General features: G+C 61.0%; 1 protein-coding gene across 1 annotated transcript; it reads left to right on the top strand.

Moving 5' to 3' along the window:
- Window positions 1–1,791: 1,791 nt before the first annotated feature.
- On the top strand, window positions 1,792–10,341 carry FARSA (phenylalanyl-tRNA synthetase subunit alpha). The gene is made up of 13 exons (XM_075902373.1): window positions 1,792–2,278; window positions 2,985–3,122; window positions 3,497–3,595; window positions 3,946–4,064; window positions 4,697–4,789; window positions 5,893–6,021; window positions 6,410–6,525; window positions 6,821–6,905; window positions 7,318–7,417; window positions 7,563–7,731; window positions 8,255–8,332; window positions 8,904–9,018; window positions 9,981–10,341. Exons 1-13 carry the CDS (start codon window positions 1,913–1,915, stop codon window positions 10,084–10,086), a joined length of 1,713 nt encoding a protein of 570 aa, XP_075758488.1. The 5' UTR covers window positions 1,792–1,912; the 3' UTR covers window positions 10,087–10,341.
- The last annotated feature ends 2,639 nt before the right edge of the window (window positions 10,342–12,980 follow it).

Raw genomic sequence — 12,980 nt, forward strand, 5'->3', positions numbered from 1 at the left:
CCACTCGCCTTCCTGCTCTCTGGGGCTCCTCACCGCCCGGTCCTGCTGGGCCAGCTCTCTGGTCTCCCCCAGCCAAGGTCCTGAGCAGAGGTCCCTGCCCCCACTGAGAAGCAGTTCAAACGCTGAACCTCTTCAGGCCCAAGGAGAGTGTAGTTTAGGGCCCAGCCTCCTGGGATATCACTCCCCAGATGGAATCAAACCCCAAAGAATTAGGTAAGCCACCTTTAACAAAGAAAGGGGGAATGCGCACACTGGTTGCCCCCCCGGGTAACAATCGCTTACACTGGGTTTGATAAAAATAAAAATGGTTTTATTAAGTTGAAGCCGTAGGGTTTAAGTAGTAATAAGTGAAAACAGGCAGAGCAAAGTAGGTTACAAATCAAGAAACAAAACCGCTTGGCTAATTCTACACTGAAACCTTAATACAAACTTAAACTCACCCTAAAGCCTCTTTTCCAGCTGTCCCTCCAAACCAGGGCTCTCTTCCACACCCTGAGGTCCCTGACTCCTCTCTTCAGGTGTTGCCCAGCCAAAAGACTCAGGCCTCTCCTTTCCCATTCCTTTTGTTAAGGAGTTGAGGCCACTCCTTGCCAACCACTGCTCAGACTTAAGGACAAAAGATTGTTTAACAGTAGCTCATCTAGAAGTTGGCATGTAACACCATGTGTCTAATTTTACGCATACAAATGATACATACAACAGAGTACGATAAACAGAACCAGCAGATCATGACATGAAGATAGATGGGTTACATGAAATAATTTGCTCAAACCACCTTTGAGTTATGTATATTCATGTCCATGAGTCCATTTCATAAAGCATGGGGGAGGGGGGTCCGTCACACAAGCCTCATAACATTTGGGGTCTGTCTTAAAGCACCAGCTCCCAGAATCATGGGATTATAAGAGAACTGCAGCTTTTATTTAAATAGAAAGTTTCTTGGCCTGGTGGTTGTGGAGAAAAGCTTGAAAATGTGACTGGCATGCTGCCGAAAGGCTGAGACATGAGAAGGCAAATGAAAAGAACCCAAATGTGTTATTTAAAAAAAAAAATGAAAAGATGGTTTTGAAGCCAATCTCACAAATTTTGAGGCATGACTCCAAATTTTTGAGTGCTTAGAGTTGACAATTTGCACTCCCCCTACGTTGGCACGTGAAGAAGCAGCCTGCACACCAGGTGCCCATGCAGTGTCGCTGGAATACAGCCACCTCTGGGCTGGAGAGCAGAAAGGGGAGGAGTCTTGGCCAGACCCATAGCAGCTGTGCTATAATCGTTAACAGCCTCAGGCGACAACACAGGTGACTAGCCTGTGCTCATCACCATGGTAACCAGGTGCCTGGGTAACTTGCGCCTCTCACCATGGCAATGGAGTGTGTTATCACTGCATGGCCCTGGAGTGCCTGAGAGGGTGTGATACACCGGTTGTCATGGTAACCAAGCACCTCAGGCCAGGTCACAGCCATTCAAGTGGGTGGGATGGGCCCATCTCCGTGGTAACCGGGTGCCTTGGTGCATAACTTGGGTCCATCACCATGGCAAGAAGGTGTGATATGCCCGTTGGCATGGTAACCAAGCACCTCATGCCGGGTCACAGGCACTCCAGTGGGAAGGGCCCATCGCCATGGAAACCAAGCAAGTCCTCCTGTCCCCACCTGGGGTCATGGGCCTGTTGCTATGGTAACCAAGCCCCTCATGACATCATCCTCGGGCCGTGTCACGTGTCACCCCTCAATGCACCCGGCCGCGGCTTGCCCCAGGCCCCACTGGGCACCGGGGCGCGGCCACACCCCAGGTGGCAGCCAGCGAGACCCTTGGCTTCGAGCGCCTCTCAAGGTGGTGGCGGGGATTTGCCGCCTTCCCGTTTAGCCGCCCTCAAGATGGCGCGAGAGTCGCCCTCCGTGCCACACTCAACATGGCGCAGCCACGCGCCGACAAGGCCATGCGGGCCACACCCAACATGGCGCCCGACACGTGCTGGGGCGCACTGAACACGGCAGCCGCCGCGAGACCCTCAGCGCATGCCCATCTCCGCCGGAAGTGGGTGCGGTTTTCGCGACCTCTTCCGGGGCGAGAGGTCAGCCCCCTTCCCTCCCCCCGCCGCCCGGCCGGCATGTCCCCCACCATGGCGGCGGACGGGCCCGCGCCGGCCGAGCTGCTGCTGCAGCGGCTGGAGCGGGCGGGGGGCGGCGGCCTGTGCAGCCTGGAGGCGGCCGCGGCGCTGGGCCTGGAGCACCAGCAGCTGGTGGGGGCCGTGAAGAGCCTGCAGGCGCTGGGGGAGGTAGGTGGGGGAGGGGCTAGACGGGGGGGGGCAGTGACGTCTCAAGGGAGGCGGGGGGGCTGTGAATGGGGGGAGAGGGCACCACTGGGGCATCCTTTAGGGCACCAACCCCCCCACTCACTAAATGCCTCCCCCCTGCCTCCGAAATCCCTCCTTGATCCTGCCCCCCCCCTCCCCCAACATCCTCATTCCCTGTCTCATTCCTTGGGACTTCCAGGGATTCCCAGCGTCTCTCTGATCCTTGAGGCGCTCACGCCACTTCTCTCGTTCCTGTGCAGCCCAGGCCTGACTGTGTCTGTTGCAGTATCCACATACCCACTTGCTAACTTCCTACATTGGTCATAATGGTGACCAGTGGCAGCAAGTCCTGCAGGCTTTTTGCTTGATATATGACTAACCTGTGGAACTCCCTGCTACAAGATGTTGCTGTGGTCAACAACTTAACAAGCTGCAAAGGGGAATAGTGGGAATATGCAGAAGGTGGATTGACTGGGTGGCTTACTTTAGCATCAGCTATCTAAGGAAGCAGGAGAGACTCATGGGTTCAAATTATCCCTCACTGCCTGCTGTGGGGCTCTCTCACCTTCCTGTGAAGCACTTGGTGCTGCGCACTGTCAGAGGAGGGATACTGGACTTGGATGGGCCTTGGGTCTGATCCAGTCTTTCCAACTCTGTGCTGCACAGCCCCCCTGTGTGTTTCCCTCAGGTCATCCAGGCTGAGCAGAGATCCTCGAAGCGCTGGGAGCTGACACCTGAGGGAAAGGAGATTGCCCAGGAGGGAAGCCATGAGGCGCGTGTCTTTGACAGCATCCCTGCCGAAGGGCTGCTCCAGAGCGAGCTGATGGTGAGGCTGAATTCCCATCCCCTGTGCCTCACGTCTCCAGGGCCTCATCTCCTGCCAGAACTTTGCTGTGGCTCTACATTCTGCAGCCTGGGAGTCAGGACTCCTGGCTCTAGGAAGGGGGTGGGTTGGGGTCTGGGAGCCTGGGTTGCTCTTAGATGTGTCCTCGCCCTTCTCGGTGGCTTTCCCACTGTAAAATTGGGGTGACTCTGGCCTTCCCCGTGAGGGTCAAACATCACAGCCACCAAGTGCCTGTAAAGTGCTCCTGGGATGGAGGGAAAAATAGACCGCTAGTCTCTCTCTCCCACCCCCCTTCTGAGGGGGTGTTTCTCTTTAGTTTCACCTGGATCCAAAGTGTTCCTTTTGTCTCATTGCAGAAACTGCCAAGTGGGAAAGTGGGGTTCAGCAAGGCCATGTCCAACAAGTGGGTGCGGCTGGAGAAGAATGCAGACGGGGGGCCGCGCATCTTCCGGGCTGTGAGTTTCCTGGCAGGGCTTTCATCAGAAGGGAGGTTTCCAAGCTGGAACCAAATCCCCCTTTGAATCTCCCCTCTTGGGCCAAGTAGAGAACCCTCAGCTCTCGCAGATCCCACGGTGCTGGCTGAACCTTGGGGTGAGAGGCACTGAGGAAATGTACAAGATTATTCCACTGTTAGGAATGGCACAATGCTGGGGGGGGGGGGGCTCCAGAATCCTCTTCTCTGTTGATCATTTAGCCGGCTATGCTATTACATTCCTACTTCCCTTGTCCTGCTGGGGCCAAGGGGTGCCCTTGCACCCAGCTCCAACCCCTGCAGGGTGCTCACTGCTGCCCTGCTGTCCCCCAGGTGGAGAACGTACAGGATTTGGTCCGGGAGAAGCTGCAGTTGGTGCAGCAGGGGGAGGCCGAGAGCTTGGAGGAGAAGGACAGGAATGAACTGAAGAAGAGGAAGCTCCTAATGGAAGTGTGAGTTGAGCCCCCGTAGCCTGGATCCCTTTGCTGCAGCAGCGGGGCCAGGAGTCAGGGATTCCCCCAAGCAGTGATGTGAGGTGCTGGGGCTCCCCGGTGCTCAGGGAGCAGGCCTGGGCCCATCCATTGTCTATTGCCGCAGACTACCAAGGGGGTGCATGGCCCCTTCTCTCCACTAGAGGGCAGCAGCAGGTGGGCCTGTTTCTCGCCACAGGCTGTGTCCGTGCTGGTCCCTGGTGCAGACTTTGTCCAGGCCACCTTTGGTGTTGGGGAAGCTTGCTGCCTGACAGCCCCTCAGGCTGTGCTATTTGGCCAGTGCCTTGCCTTCACCGGCATGACTGCCGTGCGCCCAGTGGGGACGTCACACCCTGTGTGCTGGCAGGGGGAGTGTAGCAGCCGCGTCTCTGATGAGCGAGTGCAGCCCGCTCTGACCAGCACGGACTGATCCCAGCTGGCACGTGTCCTCTAGACGAGCCGCACTGCCACCATAAAGCCCGCACGGGTCCCACGGGCTCGCTGTGGTTCATTAGGCAAACGGGCTGTCTGGCTCTTCTGTGCTCTCATCTCAGTCCCAAGCCATGACGGGCTTCCTGCTGGAGTCCCCCGTCAGTTTCCCTTCTTGTGGACAGGGTCATCAAGACCTACTGGATCCAGAAAGGCAGCGCCTTCAGCACCACGGTCACCAAGCAGGAGACGGACCTCACCCCAGAGATGATCGCCAGGTGAGGCGCGCCCTGCTGCCTTGCTCTCTGCCCAGTGCTAACAATGCGGGGAGCCGCCACGGCACAGCTGTGAACGTGGTTCTTTGGGGTCTCTTTACAAACAGCTGCAGCCTGCCTGCCCCAGCAGGGCTGTGTGGCCCCTCTGATGGTGAGGGGAGGGACGCAGCAGGTTGCATGCTAGTTCAAAAGCTGTGAAGGGGATGCAAGAACATCAGGAGTGTAATTTTGTTGCAGAACCTCGCCGTGGGGCGAGGGAGTTAACTGCTGTCACTTGAATGGTGATATGGCCCTGGGTGCTAGCTGGCAACTCGGCTTGGCCTGGCTTTCCCTGGGGCCAGACTTGAGGGTGTCTGTCCCAGGGCACAGGGTCACAGCGCCACTCCAAAACTTTCCTGTGCGTTTGTGTTGGGTGGGACGGGGTGTTGAACAAGGTTTTTAATGGCAGTTGAACTGACCTCCCCAAAACTTGGCCTTTAACGAGCCATGGCCACAACGTTAGAACTAACAACTCCCGACTTCCTTGCAGCCGGCGTCTGGACAGTGGAGTCGCTCTGGGGGGGCCGGGCTGGAGCTGAGGGGACGCTGCTGTTGCTTGAGCAGCTTGGAGTGCCAGCACCGCTGGGCCAGTGGGGCGGGTGTCCCGATGGATGGGTGGCCATGGGGTACGGGGTCGGTGGTGCCTCAGCAGTGCTCGTTTCCCCCTGGGCGAGGGGGGTTAGGCCAAGGAAGCAAAGTGGAACTGCTCTGAACTTGCTGACGTGGGGGTGGGAAAATGGGTGGCACCCAATTCTGTGGCAGCTGGGGCGCTTGGCTTCCCTCCTCCCCCTGGCAGCTCCCGTTGCTTCCTCCTCCCCCTGCTGGTACCTGTGCAAAGCCCACAGGGCTTAGTCTGGTGGGTCTTTCAGACAAGCCGTGCCCACCGTGCAGGGGGGTTGATGGGCCTGTGACCCAGATCCTCTTGTCCCCGCTGACAGGCAGCTGCCCTCTTCCCCAGAGCTGGCTGCATTTCAGTGGCACCGGGGAAGATGCTGTCTGAGGCCCGTTACCCACTCGGTCAGCTCCCCAGGGCTTGCTTCCTGTGACCTCTCCCCTCTTGTCCGCAGCGGCTCGTGGCGTGACCTGAAGTTCAAGGCGTATAACTTTGAGGCGCTGGGCATCATGCCCGAGGGCGGGCACCTCCACCCGCTACTCAAGGTCCGCACCCAGTTCAGACAGATCTTCCTCGAGATGGGGTGCGTAGCCACGTGTGCCCAGCAGGGCATCTGCCTGGGACCAGCAGTGCAGAATACAGAGCATGGCCTGCGATGGTGGGGACCAGCCAGGGTTTGCCCAGCTGCTGCCAGCCCCCTTCTCTTGGAGGGGCAGAGAGAGGGGGTTCTGCCAGCCAAGGGTCTGCGGTGGGACCGGTCCCTTCAGCGGGGCTGGGAGTCAGGACTCCTCGGGGTTCTCTCCCTGGATCCGGGAGGGGGGGGGTGAGGCTAGGAGTCTCTGGTCTCCTTTTGTGAAGTCTCTTCTCGCTGTCCCGAGGTCTTGTGCCCTGCCCTGCGGGGTGGCAGTGCCAGGCCTGCTCTGTGCGTGCCTCTCCCCGCAGCCAGCTGACTGGTCCTGTGTCTTGCCCAGCTTCACAGAAATGCCCACCAATAACTTCATCGAGAGCTCCTTCTGGAACTTCGACGCCCTCTTCCAGCCGCAGCAGCACCCGGCCCGCGACCAGCATGACACCTTCTTCCTGCAGGGTCAGTGCCTCGTCCGCCCCCGCTGCCAGCTGGCCTAGCGCCTGCCCGGGGAAACCTGGACTGACTCCTGGGAGAGCACGCAAGGTCGCTGCCAGCCCTTACATCCACTTGGGGGGGGGGGGGGCGCTGCCGGGCTGAGGTGCAGTGAGGGGGTAGGGCAGTCACCCATCCCCATGGCTGGATGTGGGGGTGCAGCATCTTCCACCCATGTTGACCCCACTTGCCACCTGTGCGGCCCCTCTGGCTCCCTGCTGACCACCCAGGGAAGTCACTGCAGCCCCTTTGCTCCCCCCAGATCCTGCCGAAGCCACGGACTTCCCCATGGACTACCTGAAGAGAGTGAAGAAGATCCACTCGCAGGGAGGCTACGGCTCCCAGGGGTGAGCGCCCCCAGCTGTCCGGTGCGCTGGGAGCCCAGAGGAACAGGCTGATCTTGGGGTGGGGGCAGGGGGCCTCTCCCCTCTAGAGGCTGCTGGTTCTGATCTAGCCCAGGCTGGGGGGGCAGGGAATGGGAATCGGGGCCTCTCTGCGCTAGGCTGCTTTCCTCCCCCTCCCCCCACTACTGCTGTGGCACCCGCCTCTGTTCTGGGGCAGCGGTTAACCCTTTGGTGCCTGGAAGCAGCAGCGTCCCGATGGGATCTTGCCTGTGTTGGGGTGGGGGAGATGTTCCGCCCTCTCCTTTCCCCGCTGCCTCTTAGCCCCCTGGCAGCCTGGTGCTGGGGGGAGCTGCGCTCCTGGGCCACCCCATGCCTGGTGTGGACTGGATCTCTTCTCTCCCCCCCGCCCCCCCAGGTACAAATATGATTGGAAGCTGGAAGAGGCTCGGAAGAACATCCTGCGGACGCACACCACGGCCGTCAGCGCTCGCATGCTCTACCGGCTGGCCCAGCAGGTGGCTGACCCCCCTCCCTCTGACGTTGCGGGGGTGGGGGAGATGTTGGGGGCCCTGGAGCAGCAGGGGGTGGAGCTCTGCTGCCCCTAGTGTCTGGGATCCCAGTCGTGGGCTGGGATTGACACCTGTCCTCCCGAACCCCCAGGAGAAGTTCACCCCAGCCAAGTATTTCTCCATCGACCGGGTCTTCCGGAACGAGACTCTGGATGCCACCCACCTGGCCGAGTTCCACCAGATTGAGGGCGTGGTGGCCGACTACGGCCTGACGCTGGGGGACCTCATGGGCACCCTCCGGGAATTCTTCACCAAGCTGGGTACGTGCCGGGAGCGCTGCCTGCCTGCGGGTGTGGCACAGCTGGGTTGGAGGTCCCTGGGGGGAGCTGGCACAGGGGTTGGAGGCGCTCTGTGGGACCTGTTGCCACCAGCAGGCTCCAGAGGAAGGGCCTATCAGGAAAGGGCAGGGGGTCTGGCAAGTTATGGGGTGCAGGAGAGAGGACATGGGGCCTGGTATCGTCGGGCTAGGAGGCCAGGCAGGGTGTGGGGTGCAGCAAGGGGCCTGGCAGAGAGGGGCTAGGGGGCCAGGCAGGGTGAGGGGGTGCAGCAGGGGGCCTGGAAGGGAGGGGCCTGACAGAGGTGCTAGGGGGCCAGGTAGGGTGTGGGGTGCAGCAAGGGGCCTGGCAGAGAGGGACTAGGGGGCCAGGCAGGGTGAGGGGGTGCAGCAGGGGGCCTGGAAGGGAGGGGCCTGACGGAGGTGCTAGGGGGCCAGGTAGGGTGTGGGGTGCAGCACGGGGTGGTGGCTGGCAGGCAGCACAGTCTCACAGGCCCATCTGTTGGCAGGGATCACCCAGCTGCGTTTCAAACCGGCCTACAACCCCTACACGGAGCCCAGCATGGAGGTGTTCAGCTACCACCAAGGTGAGGGGGCGCCAGCCTCTTGCAGCCGGACCAACCCCTTCGGATGCTGCTCTGTGGCTGAGGGGGGGAGAGCAGAGCTTCAGGGCTTGGGTGGGGGCTGAAGGTTGGGGGGGGGCCCCCCAGCCAGGATTGGACATGGTGCCGGCTGCAGTCTCTCCCCTAACCCCTGGGAATCAGGGTGTCCCCTGAGCCTGGGCAGCAAGTGACCTCAAGCCAGGGCCTGGGGGCTCCCCGCCTATCTCCCTAGCAGGCTGGTTCTTCAGGGCTCCTGGCCTCCAGACACACCCTGCACATCCGTGCCAGGCACCTGCTGCAGCCGGCCCAGGGACAAGGGGGTCAGGGCTTGGGGTGGGGGTTGGTTCCACAGCCTCAGCCCCAGGAGAAGGGCCTGGGATCCCCGAACAGTCGGTTCTCGGAGGTGCTGGGTGTTCTCACTGCCCCGGCTCCCACGCCCTGCTCAGAGTGCAGCTGGAGCTAACTGAGCAGACCTGGAGCGTCTCCTCCCGGCTCAGTCGCCCTGCTTGAGGCCTACCGGGGGCTAACCGAGCTATTGTCTCCTTTCCTCTTTCAGGGCTCCAGAAGTGGGTGGAGGTGGGGAACTCGGGAGTGTTCCGCCCAGAGATGCTGCTGCCCATGGGCCTGCCGGAGGGGGTGTCGGTCATCGCTTGGGGCCTCTCTCTGGAGCGGTGAGGAAACACGGGGGAGGGGTGGGCACAGGCACGTTCCCAGGCACTTTGAGGGGGTTGGTCAGGGCCCCTGGCAACTCCTGCTGAAGTGGGGGGCTGTAGGGCTCGCCATGGTAGGAAGGGGATGGAGGGTAGCTCCCACTGCCTCTTCCTGTGTCCACCTGGCGCACCCAGCACAGCCCGTGAGGTCTGTCGGGGCTGGGTTGGCAGGGGCTGCGGGCCAGGGGTGAGGGGCACCGGCAGGGCTGGGCCGGGCCGGCAGGGTGTCTCCTCCAAGCTGAAGAGTCCCAGTGGGAATCCTGCCCACTAGCCGCTCATTTTATCTGCTGCATTGTGCAGCTCCATCCTTTGTGGAGGAGAACCCAGGAGCTCTACCTACCCCACCTCTAACCAGTGAGCCACACTCCCTTCCTGGAGTTGGGACGGGAACCTAGGAGTCCTGGCTCCCTCTGCTCTAATCACTGGACCCTACTCTCCTCTGAGCTGGCCAAAGAACCACGAGTTGAGACAAACCTTCCCTCTAATGGGTTCGTTCTACAGCTTACGGGCGATGAACCCAGGAGTCCTGAGACTCCCTGTCTAACCACTAGCCCACACTCCCTTCCCTAGCTCATTCCCTCCCCCTGCCTCCCAGCTCCAGCACAGGGTGGGAATAAGTCCTGGCTCCTCCTCCCCTGCTCTGATGAGCTGGCCAAGCCTCTGTATCCTGATTCCAGAGGCTTTGCTGTAACCACTGGACCTGCTAGCCCTGCCCTCCCTGACTGTGCCGGGAGTGAGGGGTGCTGGCAAGGCAGGGGAGGGAGACAGGGCTGGGCTGGCAGGGGCTGTGGGCTGGGAATGAGGGGCACTGGCAGGGCTGGGGATCTGGCTGACCTGTCCCCTAAGCGCCCAACAGGGAGTCCCTTTAGGGAGATGGGAGGGGCTCCTGCTGACTTACCCATAACGCCTGCCTTCTGCCCCAGCCCCACCATGATCAAATACGGCATCAACAACATCCGGGAGCTGGTCGGGCACAAGGTGAACCTGCAGATGGTCTACGATGGCCCCCTCTGCCGCCTCGACGCGTAGGGCCCCGCCGGCCCCCTCTCCGCGCTGCCGCCTTGACGCATAGGGCCTTCTGGGCCAGCCCCAGATTCATTTGTGCCCTCTTTGGGGGCTGGGGCTGCCCCCTTCTGGGGCAGAGGGCTGGCAGGGTGCCCTGGCCCCCCTGTCCAGCCTGTTCTACTCTCCCCTGGGGAACATGGACCTTTTAGCCCCCACCGGGGCCAGTAAAGAGCTTGGGGCTGGGGCCAGTTCTACCCCAATAAAGGACTGGTGCCTGGGCTGGTGCCTGTGCTCTGTTTGGGAGGGGGGTGAGGGCACCTCCCCATGGAGCATGCACCCTGTGTTTGGCGGGGGTGGGTAGGACTTTTGGGGCCTGCTGAGGGTGGCAGCCAGGCCTGTGTCTTGCCCAGCTGGGTACAGGCAGTTCAGCGGCCTAAGTGTCAGGCCTGCTGGGTTCTCTCCCAGTCATGGGGCGTCCTTGGGCACGTCTCAGCCCCATTTGTACAGGGGGGCAGCTGCAGCATGTGGGGAGGCGGGGAGTTCCTGGCCCTCAGTCCCTGAACAGGGGCTGTGTCTAGACTGGCAAGCTTTTCCACAAAAGCAGCTGCTTTTGCGGAAACTCTTGCCAGCTGTCTACACTGGCTGCTTGACTTTGTGGAAGAACAATGACGATCTTGCATCAGCTCGTAAGATGGTCTGATGTAAGGATGTCAGTGTTCTTCCGCAGATACTATGATGCTCCCGTTCAGGGGAAAAAGCCATCTTGTGTAAATGTATTTGCGCAAGAGGGCCAGTGTAGACAGCTCAGGACTGTTTTGCGCACAAACACCCCGATGGCGAAAATGGCGAGCGGGGCTTTCTTGCGCAAAACCGCGTCTAGATTGGCAAGGACGCTTTTCCGCAAAAGTGTCTGTGCCAATCTAGACCCTCTTTTCCGCAAATGCTTTTAACAGAAACATGTTTCCGTTCAAAGCATTTGCGGAAAGTCATGCCAGTCTAGATGCAGCCGGGGCCCGCTCTGAGCCCCTGTTCTCTCAGTGCAGAGCTGGGGTGCAGCTCTGGGCGCTGCTGGTTGGGAGCGGGGCGGTAGCAGTGATTGGGGGGCTGCCCAGGGCTGGGTGAGCGGGGGCTGCCTGCTCGGAGGGAGGGGTGCAGGCCTGGGGCTGTGAACCAATGAGCAGAGCCACGGCCGTCTTCAGTCAGTTTTATTTTACAAACCGATCCCTGTCCTGGGTGCTGCCCGAGCCCTGGGGCGTTCCCCTCCCTCACGGGTGCCATGGACCGAGCCGAGTGCCCCCGTCTCCCTGCGTGGGGCATCTGGGCCTGTGGGGACCCCAGCCTGAGAGGCCGATAGGCAGCACATGCCCTGCCCTTCCCCTGGCTCGTCCTGCCGTTCAGCGTTACAGCTGCTGGGTGGGGAGGAGTGGCTGGCAGGGGGCGTGTGACCCAGTGCAGCCCCCCCCAGGACTCCCAGCTGGTTAGTGGCAGGAAGGAGTGAGGTGGGGGGGCAAAGAGCAGCCCCAGTTGATGCCCGTCCGTGGGCACTGCCCGTCCTCCGTGGGGCTCTGCAGCACGTTGGGCTGGAAGCTAGCACAGTCCACTGGTTTCCTCGCTGGTATCCCCTGGGGATGCCGGCCGACGGTCCTGCCCAGGGCTGGGTGGGGCCCGGCCCTACGTGGGCTGGGGCGCCCCCTGCAGTACGATGTGCACCTCGCTGTGGCTGTGGGGCTCGCCCGAGGGGTGTTGTGCAGAGTGAAATCCTGAGGGAGGCAGGGTCGGGGCGTCCAAGTCATTCTCCTTGTCAGGCACATCGGGCTGTGGCCCCAGCAGCCAGTCTGGGGGGAGATGGGACAGCAGTTGGATGTGGGGGTCCCTGTGTCATGACCCTCTCCCCAGCACTGGGATCTGTAACTTCCTTTGGGGGGAAACTGAGGCACAGAAATTACTTACCCAGGGTCAGGCAAGACTGGAACAGAGGAGAGGAGTCCTGACCCTCCCCTGCACCAGTCTGGGAAGGGAGTGGAATCTAGTGGTTAAAGAGGGGCCTAGGGACAGAGTTCTCTGTGTCCCCTCATATAGCTGCTACCTTTTTCCCCTCGAGGGGCAGCTTGGATGGCTCTGCCTGCTGGGGGTTCCCTGGGTCACAGCCTTGAGCTGCTGGGGGAAGCTGAGGCCCATTGGGGGAGGGGGGAGCCTGCTTCCTGTGTCATGGAGAAGGACTCCTCCCCCCCAGACAGGATGAGGCTTCCTCCAGGGGCACCGGGTCTTGTTCTCGGTTCACCCACGCCTTGGCCTACAGCTGCTTAGTCAGCCCACCTGGCCGGGCGGCCCTGGACTAGCTGCCAGCAAGTGGTGCCGTAGGCGAACCCTGCACTCGGCACCCCCACCTCCAAACCCCTCAGTGAAATTGCACCACCATTTGGCTCCCCATTTAACTTGGTGCCCTAGGCGACCGCCTAGTTCACCTATATGGACGGGCCACCCCTGGGGGGGGGGGGGGGCACTTGGAACCCAAAAGCCTACAACCCCCCCAGGTTTTAAGTTTTAGCAGCAGCTGGTTGCTCTTGGGCGAGGTGACTTCAGCTGGCAGGGCTGTCCCCACTGTTCCTGCACGAGCGCCTGCCTGCCAGGGGGTTGGTTGCGCCGACAGCTCTCGCCAGCGGCACAAGAGCAACTGCATCATGGGTGCAGCCTGGCCCTTTAGCGCTTGGAGGAGGGCAGGAAAAACCCCACACTTGGAATCATTTCCCAGCTTTTCAAATAGCCCCACCCTGGGCTGCCGTAGGACTTGGGGCAAGTCTCCAACCTGTTCCGTGCCTCGGTTTCCCTGCGTGAAAAGGGGTAATGCTGCGCCCCTCTCAGCGCTTGGGGGCTGCCTGAGGCAAGGTGCTAGAGCAAAGGGGGGTTATAACATCCAG

Source organism: Pelodiscus sinensis, chromosome 19 (assembly GCF_049634645.1).
Source record: "Pelodiscus sinensis isolate JC-2024 chromosome 19, ASM4963464v1, whole genome shotgun sequence".
In the NCBI taxonomy this organism is placed as follows: domain Eukaryota; kingdom Metazoa; phylum Chordata; order Testudines; family Trionychidae; genus Pelodiscus; species Pelodiscus sinensis.